Below are 21170 nucleotides of genomic sequence, written 5' to 3' on the forward strand. Positions count from 1 at the left end.
GATAAACACAAGACTCTTCAGATTATAGATCTTATCAGGGGAAGTGAAACAGCAATCCAATAAATTACCAGTAACAAGGAAAGATGTGCACCACTTTGCAACAGCATTTATGAAATTTAAAGGCAGAAAACAAAGATAATCCTTGTAGATACTACTTCCTGCGCTTAGTACTGTACAACCATGTTATATTCTACTGAAATTTTGTCAGAAAAGAAGCAGGCCATTTTTTCTTCAAAATAGAAGTGGTAACATTAAGCACACTTTTTTAAAAAAGTGTGACCAACATTAATGTCTGATGCATTAAAATGGCTAGTTTATGCAACTAGTTCCAAGTAAGTATTGGTGTAACAACGACTGATGGCAAACACACTTTTCCCCCTGAAGATGAAGAAAGCAGCTCAAGGCTTAGTTCCTAAGTGGAATGTACATTTTGAGGTCTCTCGCAACAGTATTCTTTCTTCCAGCTTGTGCCAGCAAAGCAACAGAGGAGGAGAAGTTGGACACTCAAAATATACCGGTATGTTGAACATAATACAAGAACCCTACTGGATAAAATATGGCAAAAGGCAAAAAGTAAGAATTCATCTTGTTAGTTTACAATACTGAAATTAAATATATTTACTTACCACTGCTTCCATATCTGTAATGTTTGAGGGAGCAAAGATTGTCTGTACCATAAACTTATGTTTACTCTTCTCATTTGGATCATAATCAAAAGGCTGTAACATCACTGTATAATAGACAAAATATGAATTACTAGAGGCATGCTACCTACTTTTCCTGTCAATTTCAAAATTTTAAACTCAGCATGAAAGAACTGTGCAGTCATTTGGAACAGATAATAAACAAGATCTCTTGCAAGAATCAAGTTCTATTATTTATTGCAAATTTGCCTTTTATAGTTATCTGTTATGCCCCAATATTATGAAAACAAGTTCACTTGCAAAATCAGGATTTCAATTTCCACATAACAACCTGAGCTTCCAAATTTGATGTAAGTATGTAATTAAGTTAAAGCAGACAGAAGTTTGAAACATCTGAAAATGGTGGGAAGAATTTATTAAAGGGCCACCCATTACCACTGTGATGTACAGTGGTGCCTCGCAAGACGAAATTAATTCGTTCCGCAAGTCTCTTCGTCTTGCGGTTTTTTCGTCTTGCGATGCACGGTTTCCCATAGGAATGCATTGAAAATCAATTAATGCGTTCCTAGGGAAACCGCCTTCAGACCAGGTCCGGGGACAGTCTGTCCCCGGACCTCTTCTGAAGGCTGGGGGGGGGGGGACAAGGGCTTTTCTTCCCACCCCCAACATTTTAAAAAACCCTGGGACAGCGGAGGACTTCTCCGCTGTCCGGGGCGATCTTAAAATGCTGGCGGGCGGCATTTTAAAATCGCCCCGGACAGCGGAGGACTTCTCCGCTGTCCGGGGCGATTTAAAAGCCCCTAGGAAGGCAGGCAGGGGGGACAAAGACTTTCGCCCCCTGCCCGCCTTCAGAAGGTGTTCCCGCCCCCCGCCCCACTTCGGAACAGCTTTCCGAAGTGGGGCGGCTGGGGCATGTGTCCCCGCCCCCCCTCCCCACTTCGGAACAGCTTTCCGAAGTGGGGCGGCTGGGGCAGGTGTCCCCGCCCCCCCGCCCCACTTCGGAACAGCTTTCCGAAGTGGGGCGGCTGGGGCAGGTGTCCCCGCCCCCCCTCCCCACTTCGGAACAGCTTTCCGAAGTGGGGCGGCTGGGGCAGGTGTCCCCGCCCCCCCTTCGGAACAGCGTTTTAAAATGCTGGGGGTCGGGAGCGAAGCACTGCCGACCCCCAGCATTTTAAAACCTTCCCGGGACACGGGGAGATTTTAAAATGCTGGGGTTCGGCAGCGCTTCGCTCCCGACCCCCAGCATTTTAAAACCTTCCCGGGACACGGGGAGATTTTAAAATGCTGGGGTTCGGCAGCGCTTCGCTCCCGACCCCCAGCATTTTAAAACCTTCCCGGGACAGGGGGAGATTTTAAAATGCTGGGGGTCGGCAGCGAACGCTTCGCTCCCGCCCGCCAGCATTTTAAGATCGCCCGGGGCAGGCGGGGGGGGGGGGGGAAGGCAGGCGGGGGGAGCAAAGACTTTTGCCCCCCGCCGGCCTTCAGAAGAGGTCCTCTTCTGAAGGCCGGCTGTGGACGAAAGTCTTTGCTCCCGACCGCCAGCATTTCCCTATGGGCTTTCGTCTTGCGATGCAAGCCCATAGGGAAATTCGTCTTGCGAAGCGCCTCCAAAACAGAAAACCCTTTCGTCTAGCGGGTTTTCCGTCTTGCGAGGCATTCGTCTTGCGGGGTACCACTGTATACAAATATTGGGTAAGAGATGCCCAGGACCTTGAATGTTAGCAAAGGAGGACAGAAGAGATCTGCCACACTCCTTCAAACAGGAATGATATGATCACCAGAGAAAGAGAGTTTGCAGAGAATTCTTCTTGCCCTAATATTTTGCATATATAATTTGGATCCAAAGACACTCCTTGGATCCAAGCTCTAAAAGAGAAGAGAGTTGAGAGAGTTGACTTCTTCCAGTCTCATCATCAGAGAGAAGGTAAGGATGGGAGAGAGACTGGAGGAAGTCATGCATGGGAGCTTGGGAAGCCTACCACGGATGGCACTTTGATCATTTATAGATGATCAATAGATGATCTAGCTCAGTGCTCTTTTTCATATGTGTGTCTGCCTCCCAGACAGTATCTCTGTCACTCTCACAGGAGACAGAGGGATGCTGACCAAGAGACAGGGGAGCTTAATGGAAGACAGGCAGGCACACATACAGTCAAGGAGCCCTGCTGCAAAGCTGTTCGTGGAGTAAGAGATTGTTCTCTGCATGGGCATTTTGCTGGGTTTCAATGATGCATGATGAGAAAGGGAGCTCCTTTCTTAGTATGCAAAATGGAAGTCAATAAAACTTTATGTATTAGTGTGGATGGGTGACTGGAGTCAGTGTATGCATGCTTTGGCCCTGTCCATTTTGGAATTTGCCCTGCTCACTGCTCATATGTAGACCCAGACATAACATAATAACAACAACAACTTTTATTTGTATCCTGCTCTCCCTGGCCAAGACCAGGCTCAGGGCAGCTAACATCAAATATAAACATTGATATAAAATCAAACAGTAATTAAATCACCTCTTAAAAAGAAGTCAGGATAAAATTAAAATCTGAAGGAATGTGTCCCTTGGAGAGGAAAAAGGTTCCCACTGCTAATAAAAGAAAGAAAAACAGCCAAACATTTTTACCTGATACAGTTACAGAAGAACCTGGGTCAATAATTCCACTGTTTGGCCTCACACAGTATCGACGAGGTGCTGTAGTCTTCACTTTAAAACATACTTTTCTGTCCGATGGATTTCGTAATTTAAGATTTGTAGTGACTACATCTGTGAAGGGACCTGAAATTGTTAAAGGTTTATGTTTAGTAATTAGTCTATTTGTTAGATGTGATCTCCAAAAACAGGAATCACAAGCAAACCAATGGTCCAAATCAAGACATATCTACAGACCTTGTTTAAGACGTAGTCAATGGTAACCAGCAAGTTATTATTGTCTTCCATCCTTTCTCCCAATATCTTGCAGTTTAGAAAAGCCTGCCAGCAAGTCCCTGCCTCAATTAATACTCTTTTTGTGCTCTGCTCTGCTCAGGCAATGTTTCTCTGTCTGGTTTTTGACAATTCCCTTCTCTTCCTATAGTCCCCACGACACAGCCCATACTATCCAAACCCTCTGGAGATACCCTTTCAGAGGGAAGAGCGGAAAATAAGTTGTAAGAGCAGCCTTCCATTCACGTAGCCATTGGTGCTATGGCAGTGAAAACACCCAAATAAAAATTGGGAATAATTAGAAAAAGAATCCTCTGTGCAATACTGTCCAAAACCTCTCCTGCCTTTGCCTAAACTACTCTACTATCACAGGAATATGATGTCCAAGCTGATAGGGAAGGAAAAATATTGTTTAGGGAATCTGCAACATTTATTCTGGAAAACAACCTCATGGAAGAGAAAGACTGGAAAAGGAACATGCATCACACACACATACCAGAATGGTAGCGGTTTCTGTTCTTCAGAGACCTACTTCTGAACTGCCGAGAATCGTCTCTGAAAAGACAGCATAATTTTCCCCCACTGCAACACTGGGCTGTGAGGTTCATCTACTTCTAGGTCAGAACTCCAATGTGGAGGAAGAAGCCTTGTAAACCAATTTACAGAGATTGGTGGGCCTCATCTGGCCCATGGCTCAGCACCCTGCACTACGCCAACCTATTTTCATGACTGTCAATAAAAACCAGCAAGGATCCATCCATTTGAATGATTTTATTATTATTTTATTTTTTTGAGGCTGGCATCTCACTAATAGCCACAAGGATAAGCCACAGCTGAAAAAGAATGAAAATGAGAAGGCACGTAAACAGCCAGAGGCAAGCATGCCAATGAGGCAGCAGATAGAGGCAGAGGTCTCAAAGGACAAAAAGAAGGGAACAGTGGCCAAGAAAAGAAACAATGGAGAAAAATCAGCTGTAAAAAGATGTGCCCTGCTATGACCATATTGCTACAAAAATTCCCATCATTTGGTGGGTATCCTATTAGCTGAAAACAGAACTATACATTTGTGTTATTATGTCATTACATAGATCTATGGTGCACGTGCATTTGAATACTCCCTGCAGCTGGACGATCACTGAGTAGCTAATTACCAAAATAAGCCAAGCATCTTGCATACAGGGAAAGGTGGAAGAAATTAGAATATTTTAGTTCCGAAAATGGAAGCCAAGATGGAACATAATAAAGCTTGTAAAATCATGATGTGCAAGGAATGAAGAAAAGTATTTCCTCTCTCTGAGCTCTTAGGTTCTTGGGTAGTACGGTGAAATTAACAACTGGTCCAGGACCAATAAAATGAGATATTTATTCAACATATAAATGCACTGGCCAGGAAATTTTAAAAATGAATGACCTGGCAATAGGTTTAACCATAAAAGCAAAAAATGGATCTTTCAACATGGAAGATCATGTTACCCTTGCACAAGCGTGTTGGAATTTCTCCTATGCAGCCCATTTGGAAAGAAATTATCATTTGACTTTAACGATTTTATGCCAAGAGCTCTCTAAATCCTCTTCAACTTAAAACAAATAAAAAAAACTAGATCCTCCATACTCAGAGACAACATCTATCTGATTACCTAATTCTAGGGACAAATAGGCCCTCTCTTCTATCACTACCTGTGTGTTTTCCAGGATCACCTTACTGGCTGCTGTTGGTGACAGAGCGCTGGACTACACTGAACCCAAGTCTGATGTAGCAAAACAATTATGATGGAGAACAACTGTCAGATCAGGTGGCATCTTAGTAGCCCTTATGCTACATGCAACCATTATTCTCCTGTAAACAAAATACGAAAAGTAGAAAACAGCTCATGTTTATAACACATACATGCTAGACTGTCAACATGGTATCGAATTAATAGTATCAGTGTATTCCTGAACATATGTCAACTTATGCAAGAGAAATTCTTAGCACAGAAAGCTTTATAAAAGCTATTTAGCTCTTAAATGACAGTGAAAGATATTACTTCTACGGAGAAATTAAACAGTGTGAGTGCCTGCAGAATTTTAAGGGAGCAACTTATATTTGGGTATTGTCTTTTCCCCCCCTTGAATTTTAAAGGTGCGGCTTATATTCGGCCAATACGGTATATAAATAAAACACAGGTCTTACAGGTGCCACCTGACTAAAAGAAGCCACATCTGACTATACAACCAAAAATGATTGTTGACACCACTAGCCAAGATGGGTTTACATACAATCCCTTTCTAATGTTATTCATCTAGGAACCATTCAAAGCAATTAACAGGATTAGCACTGAACTTCCAGGGGTATCCCCCAGAAGTGAATAAAAGCAAATCACATGCTGAAAAGGCTTTGCTCCAAAAACAGAATTTGACTGTTATTAACTGTAGAACAAAAAAGAACTTAACTAAAACTGACAGATTTTTCCTTGATGCACAGTTATTTTCATTTTTTTTAATCATATTTATTAGAATTTCCAGTAATGACAGAATAGAAAGAATAGAAAAGATAAAGAAAAGAAAGAAACAGAAAGACCAATTTTAAACCCTTATTTTCATAACCTTCTTTCTGGGACTCCCTCCTTCCCCTCCCGACTGTATTCCCTTTTCCCTAAGTTGGTTCCACAAGTTCTCATTCCCAATTTAAACCTAATATGTTGTGCCTATTAGCCAATTTAAATTACAATCTTAACATCACTCCTCATCTTTAACAAAATAGAAAAAAAAAATTTCCCCCAAGATCTACCCCGTTTCCTTCCACGAATTCCCCCTTTTTTTAAAAACATGTTAAATCAAAATACCAAAGTTATATAGAAAGATAAAAGATAAAAGATAGAAGAAGATTCAAAAAGTTGGTTACATAGCCTTTGGATTCTAGAATTCCCCCTCCCTTCCCCGGTTTAGATTCCCCATGTCCATCAGTCTGTATGTTGTCGGCCTGGAGGTCTCAAGTCCACAGCCAAATTTTCCTCAATCCATCTTGCCGGTTTTCTTTAAATTTGCTTGTTTTGATGCTGTTTAACTTCAAAAATCCAGTCTAATAGAGGCCTTTAATTTCCTTTGGTCATAGTTGCTCCTCCCATTGTTCTTTCCGTGGCGTAGTTGGTCCTTTGCTCTTTTATTTCTTACTTTCTCAGGTTTCTATCTTGTTCAGCTGCAAAACCATTCTTATTCCGAAATCTAGTATCTCTACAGAGGTTTGTTATTCAGGAACAAAAACTTACGTCCAGTTCCTACCTTGCTTCAATAGAAAAATTCTATTGTGTTGTCACCTCTGTAGACAAAACAATATTTCAGTTTAGCTGCTTTCCCAGGAGATAAGTCCTGTACCCATCCCAGAGTAGTTTTCCACATACGCCACTTGTAATGTCCCAAAGCCCCTCTAGGGGGGTTGCAGTAACTTTGTATCCTCTAACCCAAAAGTCAAGTTGTTGTTTCTTTCCCCCCCCCGACATTTTGTATCCATATTTATGTCCAATTGTAACAAAATTTACCAGCAAAATACTTATAACAAAGTCCTCTTTATGTTCTCAAGATTTGACAGCTACTTTGACAGCTGTCAAATTCTCCATCTCTCTCCGCCAGGTTCTCCGAATCGCCCCGGTTCCCAGAGGGGGGTTGCCTTTTCCCTCTCACCCCCAACTTTTCTCCTCCAGCACAATTCTTGTAGTATCCCATCGTGGAATTGATATTTTTTGTCAGCAATAAGCTTCTGAATCGATCTTGGTTTCTCAGTCCTTGTTTTAGCATGTTTACAATCAGGGAGGGGACTGACTTCCTTTTTAGATCCCCCCCCGCTCGTGCCGAATCCGAAAAAAATTCCTTTTTTTCTCCTTTTATACCCGGTTACCCAATTACTCACGGGTTGTTGTTAAATAGCCGAATTTTCAATGGAAGAAGCCAGCGCTCTCCGACGAATGGCATGCGGCTGCGCTCGGCAGGAGAAGCGATATACTCACAGCACCACGCCGCTCCCCGGCACCCGATCCGTAGCCTTTAAAAAGGCTCCTTCACGAGTCGGGAGGGCGCTAACGGTACCAGCCGAGTCCCCATGTCCACGGGCTCCGTGCCCGTGGTTTTTAAGGGTCCCCGCGTCGCCGGCGCGGTAGGACCCAGCCCCTGCCGAGCAGACTCCCTCCGGAGCTCGGAGGGAGTCCGTCATTCGGCGATGGCGCCAACCCGGAAGTCGATGCACAGTTATTTTCAAAGTCATTTTCTAAATTTCTATCACAGGGTAAAGTACAAAGAATTATTGTTAGCTGGTCATTGTTAATAATATAAACATTATGAAACTGAAGAAAATTATGCATGCAGCTAAATAATTAGGAGTCTTTTAAAAATAAAAGATTTTAGCTTCAACATAGCCAGAAACTGGTCAACGGACTTATTTCTGAATTACTTCAACAAAATCTCATTACCACCAAGGGCCTTGGTGAATAAATGCTTTTTAGAGCACTACTTGTTGGGCTATGTTTGACTATACTGTAGAGAAACTAGCCTTCACCAGACTAGCTAGAAAATGCATTCAGTGTGCTACACTTTTAAAATTAAAGACGGGTCCTCCTGGTATCGTGCTACATATTGCCAGAGCTAAGGATGAAAGTACAGCACTAAAATTTTCCTCTTAACATTTTCTCATAAAGAAATGAATATGTCACATTGCACTTAGTACTGAGACTGAGATCTGAAATTTTAGCTACCTTTTAAGCAGAGCTAGGCAACAGGTATTCTTATGCAGCCCTAATCTCTGCTTATTGACTTTACATTTATGTATTACCATTCATTCATTCATCAGCTTTAAATTGAAGCAATATATGGATTTTGTACATTCTTTTCTTTCTTCTGTGCTTTTAATTGGTTTTATTTTTTTTAAATAATATTTATTAAGTTTCCAACAAATTAAGCACAACACTACAAAAAAGCCAAAAAAGAAAAAAAACATACAATACATAAAAAACAAACAAACATAATAAAAGAAACAAACAAGACAAAACAGAACAAAACAAAAACCATTTAAAATTTCAATTTCAACATCTTGTCTTTCTTTCCCTTATTTCCTCGACCTCACACCTCCCTTTTTGTATTCCACTTCTGTTAATTGTTTCAGCAATTCCTTTCCATCTTCCTCTGTTTTCTATCCTATAATTGTCTTAACACATTCTAACCATATTTTTCCCTTTAAAGCTCAATTAATCTATTTATACTTAATTCCAATTCCTATCCATCTTCCCCTGTTTTCTATCTTATAATTATCTTAACACATTTTAATCTACAGATAGGTAGCCGTGTTGGTCTGCCATAGTCAAAATAAAAAAAATTCCTTCCAGTAGCACACTTCTTCAGAAAGCTCATACCAAGAACTAACTTAGTTGGTCTTTAAGGTGCTACTGGAAGGAATTTTTTTTACATTTTAATCTATTTATACTTAATACCTTATAACATTTCTACTGAAGCCATATAATTTCATTCCAACGTTCTTCTAACATTCATTAATTTTACAATATTTCTATAAATAATCTTTTCCACCAATTCTATCTAGTCCATCAACTTCATCTGCCATTATCCAACACTTCTGTACTTCCAGGAGACAACCATTCTCTCAGCCAGCAAAGAGCTGATGATTCACAACAAAGTTTAAGGGTCTGGCAGGGCAGGTCCACCTCCTTCTTTAGCATCCATCAATATCTTAAGTTTTACTCGAGGCTTCCTGCCCTGCCAAACAACTCCAAAAACATCCCTCTGCCACCTCCTGATACAATCCATCCCATCCAAAACTTGCACTGTTTGAAACGAAAGCAACATCCCCGGCATCCTAGCAACCCTCATCCCCACCACAACAACTCGGCCCAACAATAGCAACTTCAGATTTGTCCATATTTCCCAATCCCCCTTCTCTTCAATCCAACGTCCTTCACTGTTACCCTTAAATAAATTCACATTTTTGGCGGTCATACTGGCCCCCAAAAACCTCTCTTTCTCAACTGATGTTAGTCCAGTCTCCTCCTGAAGCTCTGTCAGGCTTTCCTTTCCCAATTCAGGTAGGGCTCTGGTCCTCAAATTCTTCTGTTTTCCTTTAAGTTCCATCATAACAGATGTCACATCGAATTGCCTTTGAATGGATGGGGCTCTTTCACACTCCAGTTGTATTATTTTACATTCAGCAGCAAGGGTTTTCTCCCTGACTTCATCCGCAGTTTGCCGTGTCGACGTAAATTCCTGTATCGATCTCTGAATGGTTTCTGTGTTAGTGTTCACCTTTTGTCCCAGATTGTCTATTTTCCTGTGAAGCTGTTCCAACGAATCGTTTATTTTCACTAAAGCGACCACTAAGGCCTCTTCTGTCGACATTTCACCTGTTTTTTTCCTTTCCATTTACCATAACATTTGAGAAATTCAAGGTCAATCTCAGAGTCTCACAGTTCTTATCTTGCAGCTGGAAGTCCCCCTAGCCCAGCTCTTATAAAGTAACCAATTTCAGAGATTTCCACTAGAGGGAAACAATGTCCCCTTTAAACACAACTCATACAATCCAAAGTTAATCAAAGTTAATTTCAGATTTCAGATACTTTTTACTCCTTTTTAGAAGCAGCCGGAGACAATAGAAACAATGTATTTCTCTTCCTTTGCTAGCTGTCAAGGAACGTTCTAAATGCTGTCAATGAACATTCCAAAACGTCAATCCTACTGGCAGCCCGTTTCCAGGGTCAGAGCAGCTTTATTTTAACTCCTTTCACTCTCTCCTGCAGGCATACTCAGTCCACAACTCCCCCCCCCCTCTTCTCCTGCCTCCTGCTCTTTACCGATGGAAATTTAGGCTTTTACAAAAGGCTTTCCAAGACTTCAGCCTACAGCCTCCTTGCCTCAGTCTGTTTACAAGTAGGGAAGGCGGACTTCCTGTTTTGAACCTCCCCGTTTCGATGCCAAATTAAACTTTTAAAATCCGATTCTCCCGTCTCAGCTCTACTCACGGGTAATTACTTTGGAGTCAAATTGTCCACAGGAAAAAGTCAATGCTCTCCGGCAACAGCTATGCGGCTTCGCTCCATGGAAGAAGCAGACGATTCGAAGCACCGCGCCACTCACCCCACGTCGCTCCGGATCCCCGAAACCGGGTTTCCCCGCGAGTAGGGGAGGCGCAAAAGGTGCCCGCCGAATCCCATGTTCACAGGCTTCTCCCGCCTGTGATTTTTACGGGTCTCCGCCTTCGCCGCGGCGGTACAGACCCAAATTCCCATGGGGCAAGTTCCTCCCGATCAGAGGAACTCCGCCATTGCCAGAGGCACCAACCTGGAAGTCCCCTCTAATTGGTTTTAGTGTTGTTTTTAATAGGGTTACTTATTTAATTGTTAGTATTTATACTGATACTGTGTTTCTAGTTGCGTTTGTTGAAATTCAAGCTCTGAGCCGCCTTGGATCCTGTCCCAAAAGAAAGGCAGGATATAACTTAAATCAATAAAAAATGAATGAGGGATTGATGTTTTCTTAAACAAAAACAAAACAAACAAAACCACCTCATTGACTTCCCAAACTACATGATTATTTGAGACTAACAGCACAAGACTATGCATGTATATTCAGAAGTAAATACCTCAGGTACGTATGTATAGGATTCCACCCTGAGACTGCAATCAGAGTAAGTCTGAGTGAACCTTACTTCTAAGTAGACATGTGCAAATTGGGTTGCAACTCAATTCTCCCGACCCCATATTTAATGGCCACAGTGCTTTACAACATGTAAGATTCTCATACCAAGGGCTTCCTTAAACCACCCCAGTTCACCCACCCATGGCAAAGCAAACTATGTCAGCTGTACAGCCTGTTTCTTGTTCTTGGCACAAATGTCCTCTAGGTAACTGAACTTTTCAATCATACTGTCTATGTTTCCGGTTGTACACTACAGTGCCAAACCAGGAGTGCCAGCAGCTGTTTATGAGGATATAAATGCAACGTGTGCCAATGATGTTCACTATGCTAGTATAAATGTTACGCATATTTCTCCATTAAATGTAACAAAATAGCACAGAATATATTCCATTACCAACAGGGGCTGCATATTACACCATTTTAAATGGCTTCTAAATTTTATGATATTAGCTTGGATCAAATGTGCCTTTCTGCTACCAGAAATTGGTTGTTTCTGACCTACTGGGAGAGCACTGCAATAGAAAAGTGATTCCCTATCCAAAAAAGTTATTCTACTTGTGCAAGCTCCAGCCCAAGATTTGGCACATGCTCTTTCAAAGACTTTATGACCCATTAAAAGTAGTTCATGCACTACTTATTCAACATGCTTCTCAAACTGCAATGCAAACCCTGATATACCTTAGTACTGGGCTACAAGTAACCTTCCGCTAGTACTTGCACAAGAGTATAAGAAATAGCATGTAAACATTTTCTTCTTTAGATAAATCCTAATAAAGTGATTTGGCATTCAGAACAACCCAAGCAATTTTTGCCTTACCTATAACTAGAGATATTCTGTGTGGAGCTCCATGTGGGGCTGCCCTTCGGCCTGGTCCAAAAAGATCCAGCTAGTGTATAATACAGTGGGTCTACGGCTTGTGTGAAGAGGGCTGACTGTATGTGACATCTCTGCTAAAGCATCTGCACTGGCTGCCCAAATGCTACTGGGCAGGTTCAAGGTTCATACAAAGCCCTGAACAACTAGGGTCCCGGATACCTTAAAGGCCGCCTGAGTCCTTATACCCCAGTGAGAATATCCAGAGGAACACTGTTATTTGTTCCTGACAAGAAAATCTTTTCTCTGGCCTTCCCCTTTGAACACTTAGATCCTCTCACCTCTGTCCAGAACTATCCTGTCAAAATCATGCAGCTCTTCCTTCCTTCATGCGATATCATTTCCTCCATAAATACCTCCATTGTCCATGACCTTTAGTCATTCAACTACTATCATCCTCAGCCTGTCCAAAGGTCTTATACTCTTAGAGCAGGGGTAACCAACATAGTGCCCTCCAAATGCTGTTTGACTACAGCTTCCAATAGCCTTAACCAGCATTGCCAATGGGCAGGAATGGTTGAGCTGTAATCTTAACCAATGTTAGAAACTAAAATATGAAAGCTAGGAGCTAAATGGCACCTTAAACCTGGGTTATAGGCGCAACAACGGAATGTCTAGGCACACTTTTTAATAACAAGAATACAAAGCTGTAAGTGTATGAACTGCTGCTAGTCCTCATCTGAAGACTGCAAAAAACAAAGCCATGCTTCCCCTGCCCGCCTCCCTAATACAGTGGTACCTCGAGATAAGAACTTACAGTGGTACCTCAGGTTACATACGCTTCAGGTTACAGACTCCACTAACCCAGAAATAGTACCTCGGGTTAAGAACTTTGCTTCAGGATGAGAACAGAAATTGTGCAGTGGCGGCGCAGCAGCAGCAGCAGGCCCCATTAGCTAAAGTGATGCTTCTGGTTAAGAACAGTTTCAGGTTAAGAACGGACCTCCGGAACGGATTAAGTACTTAAACTGAGGTACCACTGTAATTTGTTCTGGAGGTCCGTTCTTAACCTGAAACTGTTCTTAACCTGAGGTACCACTTTAGCTAATGGGTCCTCCTGCTGCCGCCACGGCACAATTTCTGTTCTCATCCTGGCAGAGACACCCACCTTGAGTGTCCAGTTCGCAAATCTAAGACTTGCCATATTTTTCCATAAGATGACCCCTAGATCTATTGGAAGTCTAGTGGGGAGGAATTTCTCTTCCCAGACCCGCAGTGCCAGTTTTAATCTGAAATCTTAGGAGCAGTACTGTATCCAGAGCTCAGAAACTGCTTACTTTTATGAAATTCCCTGTCACTAAATGTGCCTAGAAAGATGGTAGTTTCGAATGCTGATCTTAACATCTGGAAGGGCCCATGTTGGCCACCTCATCTAAGAACGATCCCACTTGCTCTCCCTTGCTGCCCCATTTAAGCCCAGAACACCCAAGTGGTGGCACCATTTTCCTTCAAGTTCCTCATTAACGATCACCTATTCCATGAAGCATCTGGCTTAACTCTTTTGTTTGTCTCCCATCCCTCGGTAAGTACCCAAATTTAAGGTTCTTCAGGATTTATCTTGATTATATTACTTAGTAAAGAATCACATGCATTATACATAATAATAATCTGCCAATGTATTACCTCATACAAATAGAAATTGGATAACTAAATTTATTTTTGTTGTTAGTTTGCATGTTACATAGAACAGTAACTCATATATTTAAAAGTCATACTTTCAAATAATACTACTACTACTTGTCCAGCTTTAAATCACTTTGTAAGCAAAGAAAAGATAAGAAGAGATAATAAACAGGGAAAATAAAATGTTTTCTCCTACATGAAGTTATTTAATTGCACTGTTAACAGACTCTTTAAAATTAAAATGATTTTTTCAAAGGAATCTACAACATTCCTTTAAAGTCAACTTACCTTGTCTTCATTTTCAGCACACTAAAAATCACATTAATAATTTAGAGCAGTATACCAACTGAGATAAGAAACTACAGGAAATGCAACATACTGATACTCTTAGGATATGATGAACTAAGCAAATAATATTATGTAAGCCCCAGTTAATACACACCCAGCCAAGATCAAACCCATTATACACCTAATGTTTGCAACAAATATGTCAGGACTTACTTCAACAACCAGCTTATCATTTTAGCAGACCAACAAAAATGAAGGTTCCAAAGCAAACACAGCACAAAAAGCCAGCAAATGGATACTGCAATAAGTTGACTGACAGAAAAAGAACCCCATGCACTGTAAGTCAAAATTATTCCTTCATCAGGAGAAATTACTGATGAGCACATTATTCTTTGCTGTTGTATAGTTAAAATATGGTATGCTGCTTCTAGATACACAGAATTCCCCTCATGAAACGCTACCTTTGGTCTGAGAGAGGTTGGGCTCTTGTCTCTGTCCTATGGAGATTTTTATGCTGCATTCATTAATATTATCAAGGCTTTTGTGCAACAATATAATGGTATGATGTGCTGAGCTGCATTAGACAAATTATTCTGGAATGAAGTACCACATCATACCAACATCATGAATCCTTTTATTAGCCTAGATTGACTAACATTTCACAATATGATCTAGTTGTTCATTAAAGGTAAAGGTAAAGGGACCCCTGACCATTAGGTCCAGTCGTGACCGACTCTGGGGTTGCGGCGCTCATCTCGCTTTATTGGCCGAGGGAGCCGGCGTACAGCTTCCGGGTCATGTGGCCAGCATGACTAAGCCGCTTCTGGCAAACCAGAGCAGCGCATGGAAACGCTGTTTACCTTCCCGCCGGAGCGGTACCTATTTTTCTGCTTGCACTTTGACATGCTTTCGAACTGCAGGAGCTGGGACCGAGCCACGGGAGCTCACCCTGTTGCGGGGATTCGAACCGCAGACCTTCTGATCGGCAAGTCCTAGGCTCTGTGGTTTAACCCACAGCATTGTTCATTACAGCTCCTTAATTATCAATACATGACATACATGACCCTATATAGTTGATCCAAAAGAATGTCATCTAGTAGAAATCCTAATGACATTGCATTTATTAAACTGCAGTCTGGTGGACAAATATGAGCAACCATTATACAAAAATTAAGAGCATTGATTCCCACCTACCATTCCTTAACTATTCTAGACATTTACTACTTTTTGGTTAGAAGTTACACACAATACTGGAGTGATATCATGCTCAACTGACTCAAATCTACTAAAGACATTTCTAACAAACTCCTCTGCTCCCCAGCTTTAAGTAGCCCAAACAATTTGCTTTAACTGGCTTTGTATTCAACCACTGCTGCACAGGTGGCCACGGAGCTATAACACGCAGAATTTTTATTCCCAGTTTTATACTTCTGTAACCATACTTCATACTACAACCTCCCTAGAACTTTCTAGCAGTGTTATTAACTATATTGCCAATACTGTTGTTTTCTATATTGCTTTGCAAAGATAAAATATAAATAAAGACTTCCAACTGCTATACAGGAAGCCATAAATTTGTTACGAAATTGTTTTAGTGCTATGATCATTCCATGAGCAGAAGGGTTCTTCCATGGGCAATATGATTCTGTCTGATATAATCCAGTGCATTTTATGTGAAATACTGGTAAGATTTAAGCAATAATTTCTGGAAATATTAGACAATAATCTTAGATTACTAAAACAGTAATTACAGAAATTAGACTCAACAATGAAATGCCACGCATCTTTATTGAAAAGTCTCAGCAATTTCAATGGGACTTGTTTCCTATTAAGAGTGCATAGTATTACAGCCTAAATATCAGTAGCTTTGTTATGCAAGAAGGCAACCTGCGAAATTAAAGGTGAAATCAATACCCACCTGCCCAACTGCAACTTTAAGAACTGAGTAGAATTTATGTCAAGGTAAACATGCATTAAGACTGCAGAACTAAAAAGTGTTTTGGACTTAGAATGAATGAAACCAAGTTTGTTTTGGCCAGTGATGTGGGACAGAACATTTTCCAGCGCTTTATTTTTCCACTTCATAACTTAATTAACAACAATGCACAGATATAAATGGAAAATATATTAGGCGAACTTGGCAGTTTCAATGTTTTTAGCATTGCTTACTAAATACAAGTAAAATAAAGATGCTAAATTAGACCATTCTCTAGCACATAAAAAAAAACTTCTAGTGCAAATTTCCATATGCAAACTAACTTGCATTGGATTTTTTTCTAAAAACTCTCATCACTGTTTTCAGTCCTATAATTCTATTTCTGACCTAATATATTTTGCAGTATATTTCCACCTTAGAATAAGGTAGGTGCCATTCATCACAGCACCCCCCACAATTTGATGTTGCAAATAATTAAAATGTACCAACACAGAAGTTTTTGCACCCAGGAAACCAATTTACTATCTCACTTAATGGACTTCTGAAACAGCAATGCAAATGTCTAATCAATATGAGGGCTGTTTCATATTACATGTATGCAGATCTATTTTAATACTCCACATTAGACATGCAGAAGCCAAATACCAATTTGCCCCTAACAGGTATCTTAAAAATTAAATGAAAGATGTGTGTATATGAAACTGTGATGCAAGAAACAGCTATTACATTAGCCAGATCATGAAAATTCTCACTTATTTTCCTTCAGCGTCTTAAGTTTGAGAAAAACATAAACTAAGTTAAAAAAGACATACCGACATATGACAGATACATATTTAAAATGTTCCAACCCTGCCTACATGAAAGACATACCAATGACCAATTTTGGCAACTGATCTTAAAGGCAGAGGGATGGGTTTAATGGTGAGCTATTTTTACTCTTAAGTGCAAGCGTCTCAATTTGCAGTAAGTGTATATCCTTTGCAATACCAGCAGCTATGCAATGGTGAACTATACTTCTGTTATCAGACCAGTTTTAACAATTATCCACCAAGTCTCCAACATTCTGCAGTTTATAGTTAAGCCTAAAGTATTCTACAGCCTCTGTGCTCTATTTGCAGAGATTTCCCAAAATGCTTAAACCTTTTGATGCACCAATACAATATTACAAAATATGTCATCATGACTTCACCATGGTGAAATTCCATCAGTAACTAAACTACCTGTACTTGAAAGCATGAAATGTTGTTCTTTAATATGGGCAGTGTTAACAATGGCTAGTGTAAACTTGTAACCAACAGAGAATAGTTATGTGTGGCAACTTAAATCCACTGGGTGAAATACAATTATTTAACCTGCTTGTGTAATGGAACTTCTGGTTTCTCTTTTCCAGTGTGAGAAACTCACGATATATAAGCTAATCGCCAAATGGCACCTTAAGCCAAGGTTGTGGTCACCACAACGGAATGTCTAGACACCATTTTTTAACACTGAAATTTATTTTTATTATGATGATTTTTCATTTCATTTCTATACTGCTTTATATTTTAAAGATATAATGTGTTTACAACACATTAAAACATCAAATAAAACAATCCTGAGTAAAACAAATGCAAACTTCAAGGAAAATATTTCAGATTCTTCCGTAAGTGACATTTTGCTTTCCCCTGTTTATTTATTTACCTACTTAATTTATATAGCTGCCCCACAGCTGAAGTAATCTAGGAAGCCAGTGTCGTGTAGTGGTTAAAGTATTAGACTAGGACCTGGGAGGCCAGGGTTCAAATCTCCACTCAGTCATGAAGCTCACTGGGTGACCTTGGGCCTGTCACCGCCTCTTAACCTACCTCACAGGGTCGCTGAGGTAGGGAGGGAGGAGGGAGGGAGGGAATGAACCATGTACTCCTTGGAGAAAAAGGTGGGATATAAATGCAGTAAACAAGCTCTTCTGCTTACCAGCTTAAGAAAGCTGGAGAAGCCAGCCAGATGGAGAGCTGCATGTGGTCACAACTGGACTCAGGCCAGTAGCAAAACACAACTGACTAATTTCTAACACTGCTCTTCTCGAACCTCCATCTGCCCCCAAAATTTGTTTCAAGGGGTCCCCCGGAAGGGGAAGCCCCATTACATGAGTGGACACCCATTCAAGCTACAGTGGTGCCTCGCAAGACGAAATTAATTCGTTCCGCAATTCTCTTCGTCTTGCGGTTTTTTCGTCTTGCGATGCACGGTTTCCCATAGGAATGCATTGAAAATCAATTAATGCGTTCCTAGGGAAACCGCCTTCAGACCAGGTCCGGGGACAGTCTGTCCCCGGACCTCTTCTGAAGGCTGGGGGGGGGGGACAAGGGCTTTTCTTCCCACCCCCAGCATTTTAAAAAACCCCGGGACAGCGGAGGACTTCTCCGCTGTCCGGGGCGATCTTAAAATGCTGGCGGGCGGCATTTTAAAATCGCCCCGGACAGCGGAGGACTTCTCCGCTGTCGGGGCAATTTAAAAGCCCCTGGGAAGGCAGGCAGGGGGGACAAAGACTTTTGCCCCCCGCCAGCCTTCAGAAGAGGTCCTGGACCTCTTCTGAAGGCTGGCGGGGGCGAAAGTCTTTGCTCCCCCCGCCTGCCTTCAAAAGCTGTCCGGCCCAGGCTTCGCGGACCTCTCCGCCAGCAGCGGCAGCGCTGCCGCTGCTGGCGGAGACTTGCCGGCATGTCGAAGCCTGCGCGCAGCGCGCCCAGGCTTCGCGGACCTCTCCGCCAGCAGCGGCAGCGCTGCCGCTGCTGGCGGAGACTCTCCTGCCTTCAAAAGCCGTCCGGGATAGCAGGAAGCGCTTCCCTGCTATCCCGGACTGCTTTTAAAATGCTGGCGCTGGGGAGCAAAGCCTTTCGGCCCCCGCCAGCCTTCCTGGACCTCTTCTGAAGGCCGGAGGGGGGGGGAAAGGCTTTGCTCCCCACCGCTAGCATTTAAAAGAGGTCCCCGGAGATTTCCCTATGGGCTTTCGTCTTGCGAAGCAAGCCCATAGGGAAATTCGTTTTGCGAAGCGCCTCCAAAACGGAAAACCCTTTCGTCTAGCGGGTTTTCCGTCTTGCGAGGCGTTCGTCTTGCGGGGTACCACTGTACAATGGATCTCACCCTTAAGGATATAGCACATAGTTACAATAAGGTGTCTTCTACTGGGTCAAGCTATTGGCCACCTAGCCAAGTATTTCAGCTGGCAATTCCTTTCCAAGGCAGACATCTCTTTCAGCCCTACTATATGATAAAATTTAAATCGGATATCTGAGGGATTTAACATCGCTATTCATGATTGAGGCCCATCTATTTCAATTTTAACTTAACCACATGCAGTTATGCACTAAACATCATCCATTATTATTAAGAATGTTTTATCATTACTGGATTTAAGAGACTTTTTATTAAGAAATATATTTTTTTTACAAAGAAAACATTTTAAAATAAATTTTATGGCAATACAATAAGCTATTAACTCGAAATCAATGTATCCTGACCAGAGAAAGACAGCCTGGCACTGACTTCTCAACTGTAACTTTTAAGAACGTAAAATAGTAATTTTGAACTTATATTTGAAATACTTTTGTCTTGTTTACCACTTAAGCACACTTGCATTATCAGCAACATACAAAGGCAATGAAAGTGACCCATTTGTTTGTACTACTCAAATGGTGAACTGCAGCAAAATCTTTTATTTTGAATTATGATGTAAAGAGTTCTAGCCGGTTTCAGCATAATATTACAATTTTTAAAGTGTTAATAGTATAAGCTTTTCTGGGGTTTAAATATGGATACAGTGTAACTACTACCCTTATTCTAAATATGTTAATGCCAATGCATTGTCAGCAATGTCAAAACATCATTGGAACTGTGTCATAAACTTTAAATTATTTTGTATTATCACAATTCTTGCTCTAACTTTAAACAATTTTTTACAAGCTGCAGTATGTCTAAAAGTCAGGTTATCATAACTACTGAAATTATGCTGATTCCTGTAGCACTTACATCCTGATCTGAAACATTTGCACTGAATTGTCTGCCTGCAATATCAGAATAAGGTCATATTTGTGATATTGCACTGGCACAGCACTCCATATATTCTGTCCTAAGCCTTTATTTGCTAGGGAAACCTTTTTTAAGATTGTGGCAGAAATCCAGTTTATCAGAGCTCTGGATGAGAATGTGTCCAGATCCTTCTGTATTCTGAAACAAACTGAAATCCCATTACTTAATTGTTTCAATACATTTGGCAATGACAACCATTTTACTTATAAGGTAAAAGATCCCTGGATGGTTAAATCCAGTCAAAGGCAACTATGGGTTGCGGTGCTCATCTCACTTTCAGGCCAAGTGAGCTGGCGTTTGTAAATATTTGTATATTTACTTATACAAATGTCTATATATGCCAGTGAGACTCAAGGGCAAGACTCAATAGGCCTACGCTTGGTTTACATGCACTGTACATTACCACATTATGGTTACTACTCTAAGCAAACTTGCTTAGAAGTTTTATCAGAGTAAACAAGTATACTTACAAGTATATTCATTTCAGATTTAAATTTAACTGAGGCAACAGTACTAAACACACTAACTTGAATTCAGGACAACTTACTTTTGAATAAACCGACTTAGGATAGTCCAACATACCAAGGGTAAGGTGCATCTATATATTCTACCTAGCTAAGGACTGTACACCTTCAGCTTTGCCATCCAAGTTGTTGTTTTTTAAGCTGAAAATGCCATTGACAGGGCTTTATACAAAGAAAGCAAATGTTCTTCTTTTAAGTTACTTTTGAGTTGTGTTCAGGTGCTATAATGAAACCACTATCTGGTTTTATGCTACAGATTATTCTAAAAATGCAAACATGATATCAGGAATTTTAAAAAAAACTGATTTAAAAAGTAGCATGCCTCCCAACTGGTAGATGCTTCAAAAATTCCTCTGAAGTAAACCTTAACTGATTCAACTAGATGACTTCCCTAGGTAATGCAAGAACCAAAGCTGAAGGCCTGCTGCAGACCCATGTATATTTACCTGGGAGTAAATCTAATAAAGCTTACTGGGAATTACTTCTGAGTAAACACACATCAGCTCAGGCTGTATGTCACACAAACTTTCAATGGCCAGAGTCTATAAGAATTCCACAGATGTTTCCACAACATTCTATCTTACCCTTCATCCCACCTTCACCACATAAAACCTCATAATGAGTAACTTTT

At 41.1% G+C, this 21170-nt stretch overlaps 1 protein-coding gene across 3 annotated transcripts in view; it reads right to left on the reverse strand.

The window, feature by feature from the left end:
• VAPA (VAMP associated protein A) overlaps nt 1-21170 on the reverse strand; it is a 33944-nt gene that overhangs the window by 10387 nt on the left and 2387 nt on the right. For 2 of the 3 annotated variants that reach the window (XM_081205657.1, XM_081205659.1), the window contains exons 2-3: nt 3262-3414; nt 627-730 (exon numbers count right to left, since the gene is read on the reverse strand). In XM_081205657.1, the coding sequence (XP_081061783.1) occupies nt 627-730; nt 3262-3414 (257 nt within the window). Of the gene's footprint in view, nt 1-626; nt 731-3261; nt 3415-5238; nt 5262-21170 lie in introns of those variants that run through there. The other variant, XM_081205658.1, reaches the window with a different exon arrangement.

The sequence above is a fragment of the Podarcis bocagei genome (assembly GCF_964188305.1).
Source record: "Podarcis bocagei genome assembly, chromosome: 8".
NCBI classification, from domain to species: domain Eukaryota; kingdom Metazoa; phylum Chordata; class Lepidosauria; order Squamata; family Lacertidae; genus Podarcis; species Podarcis bocagei.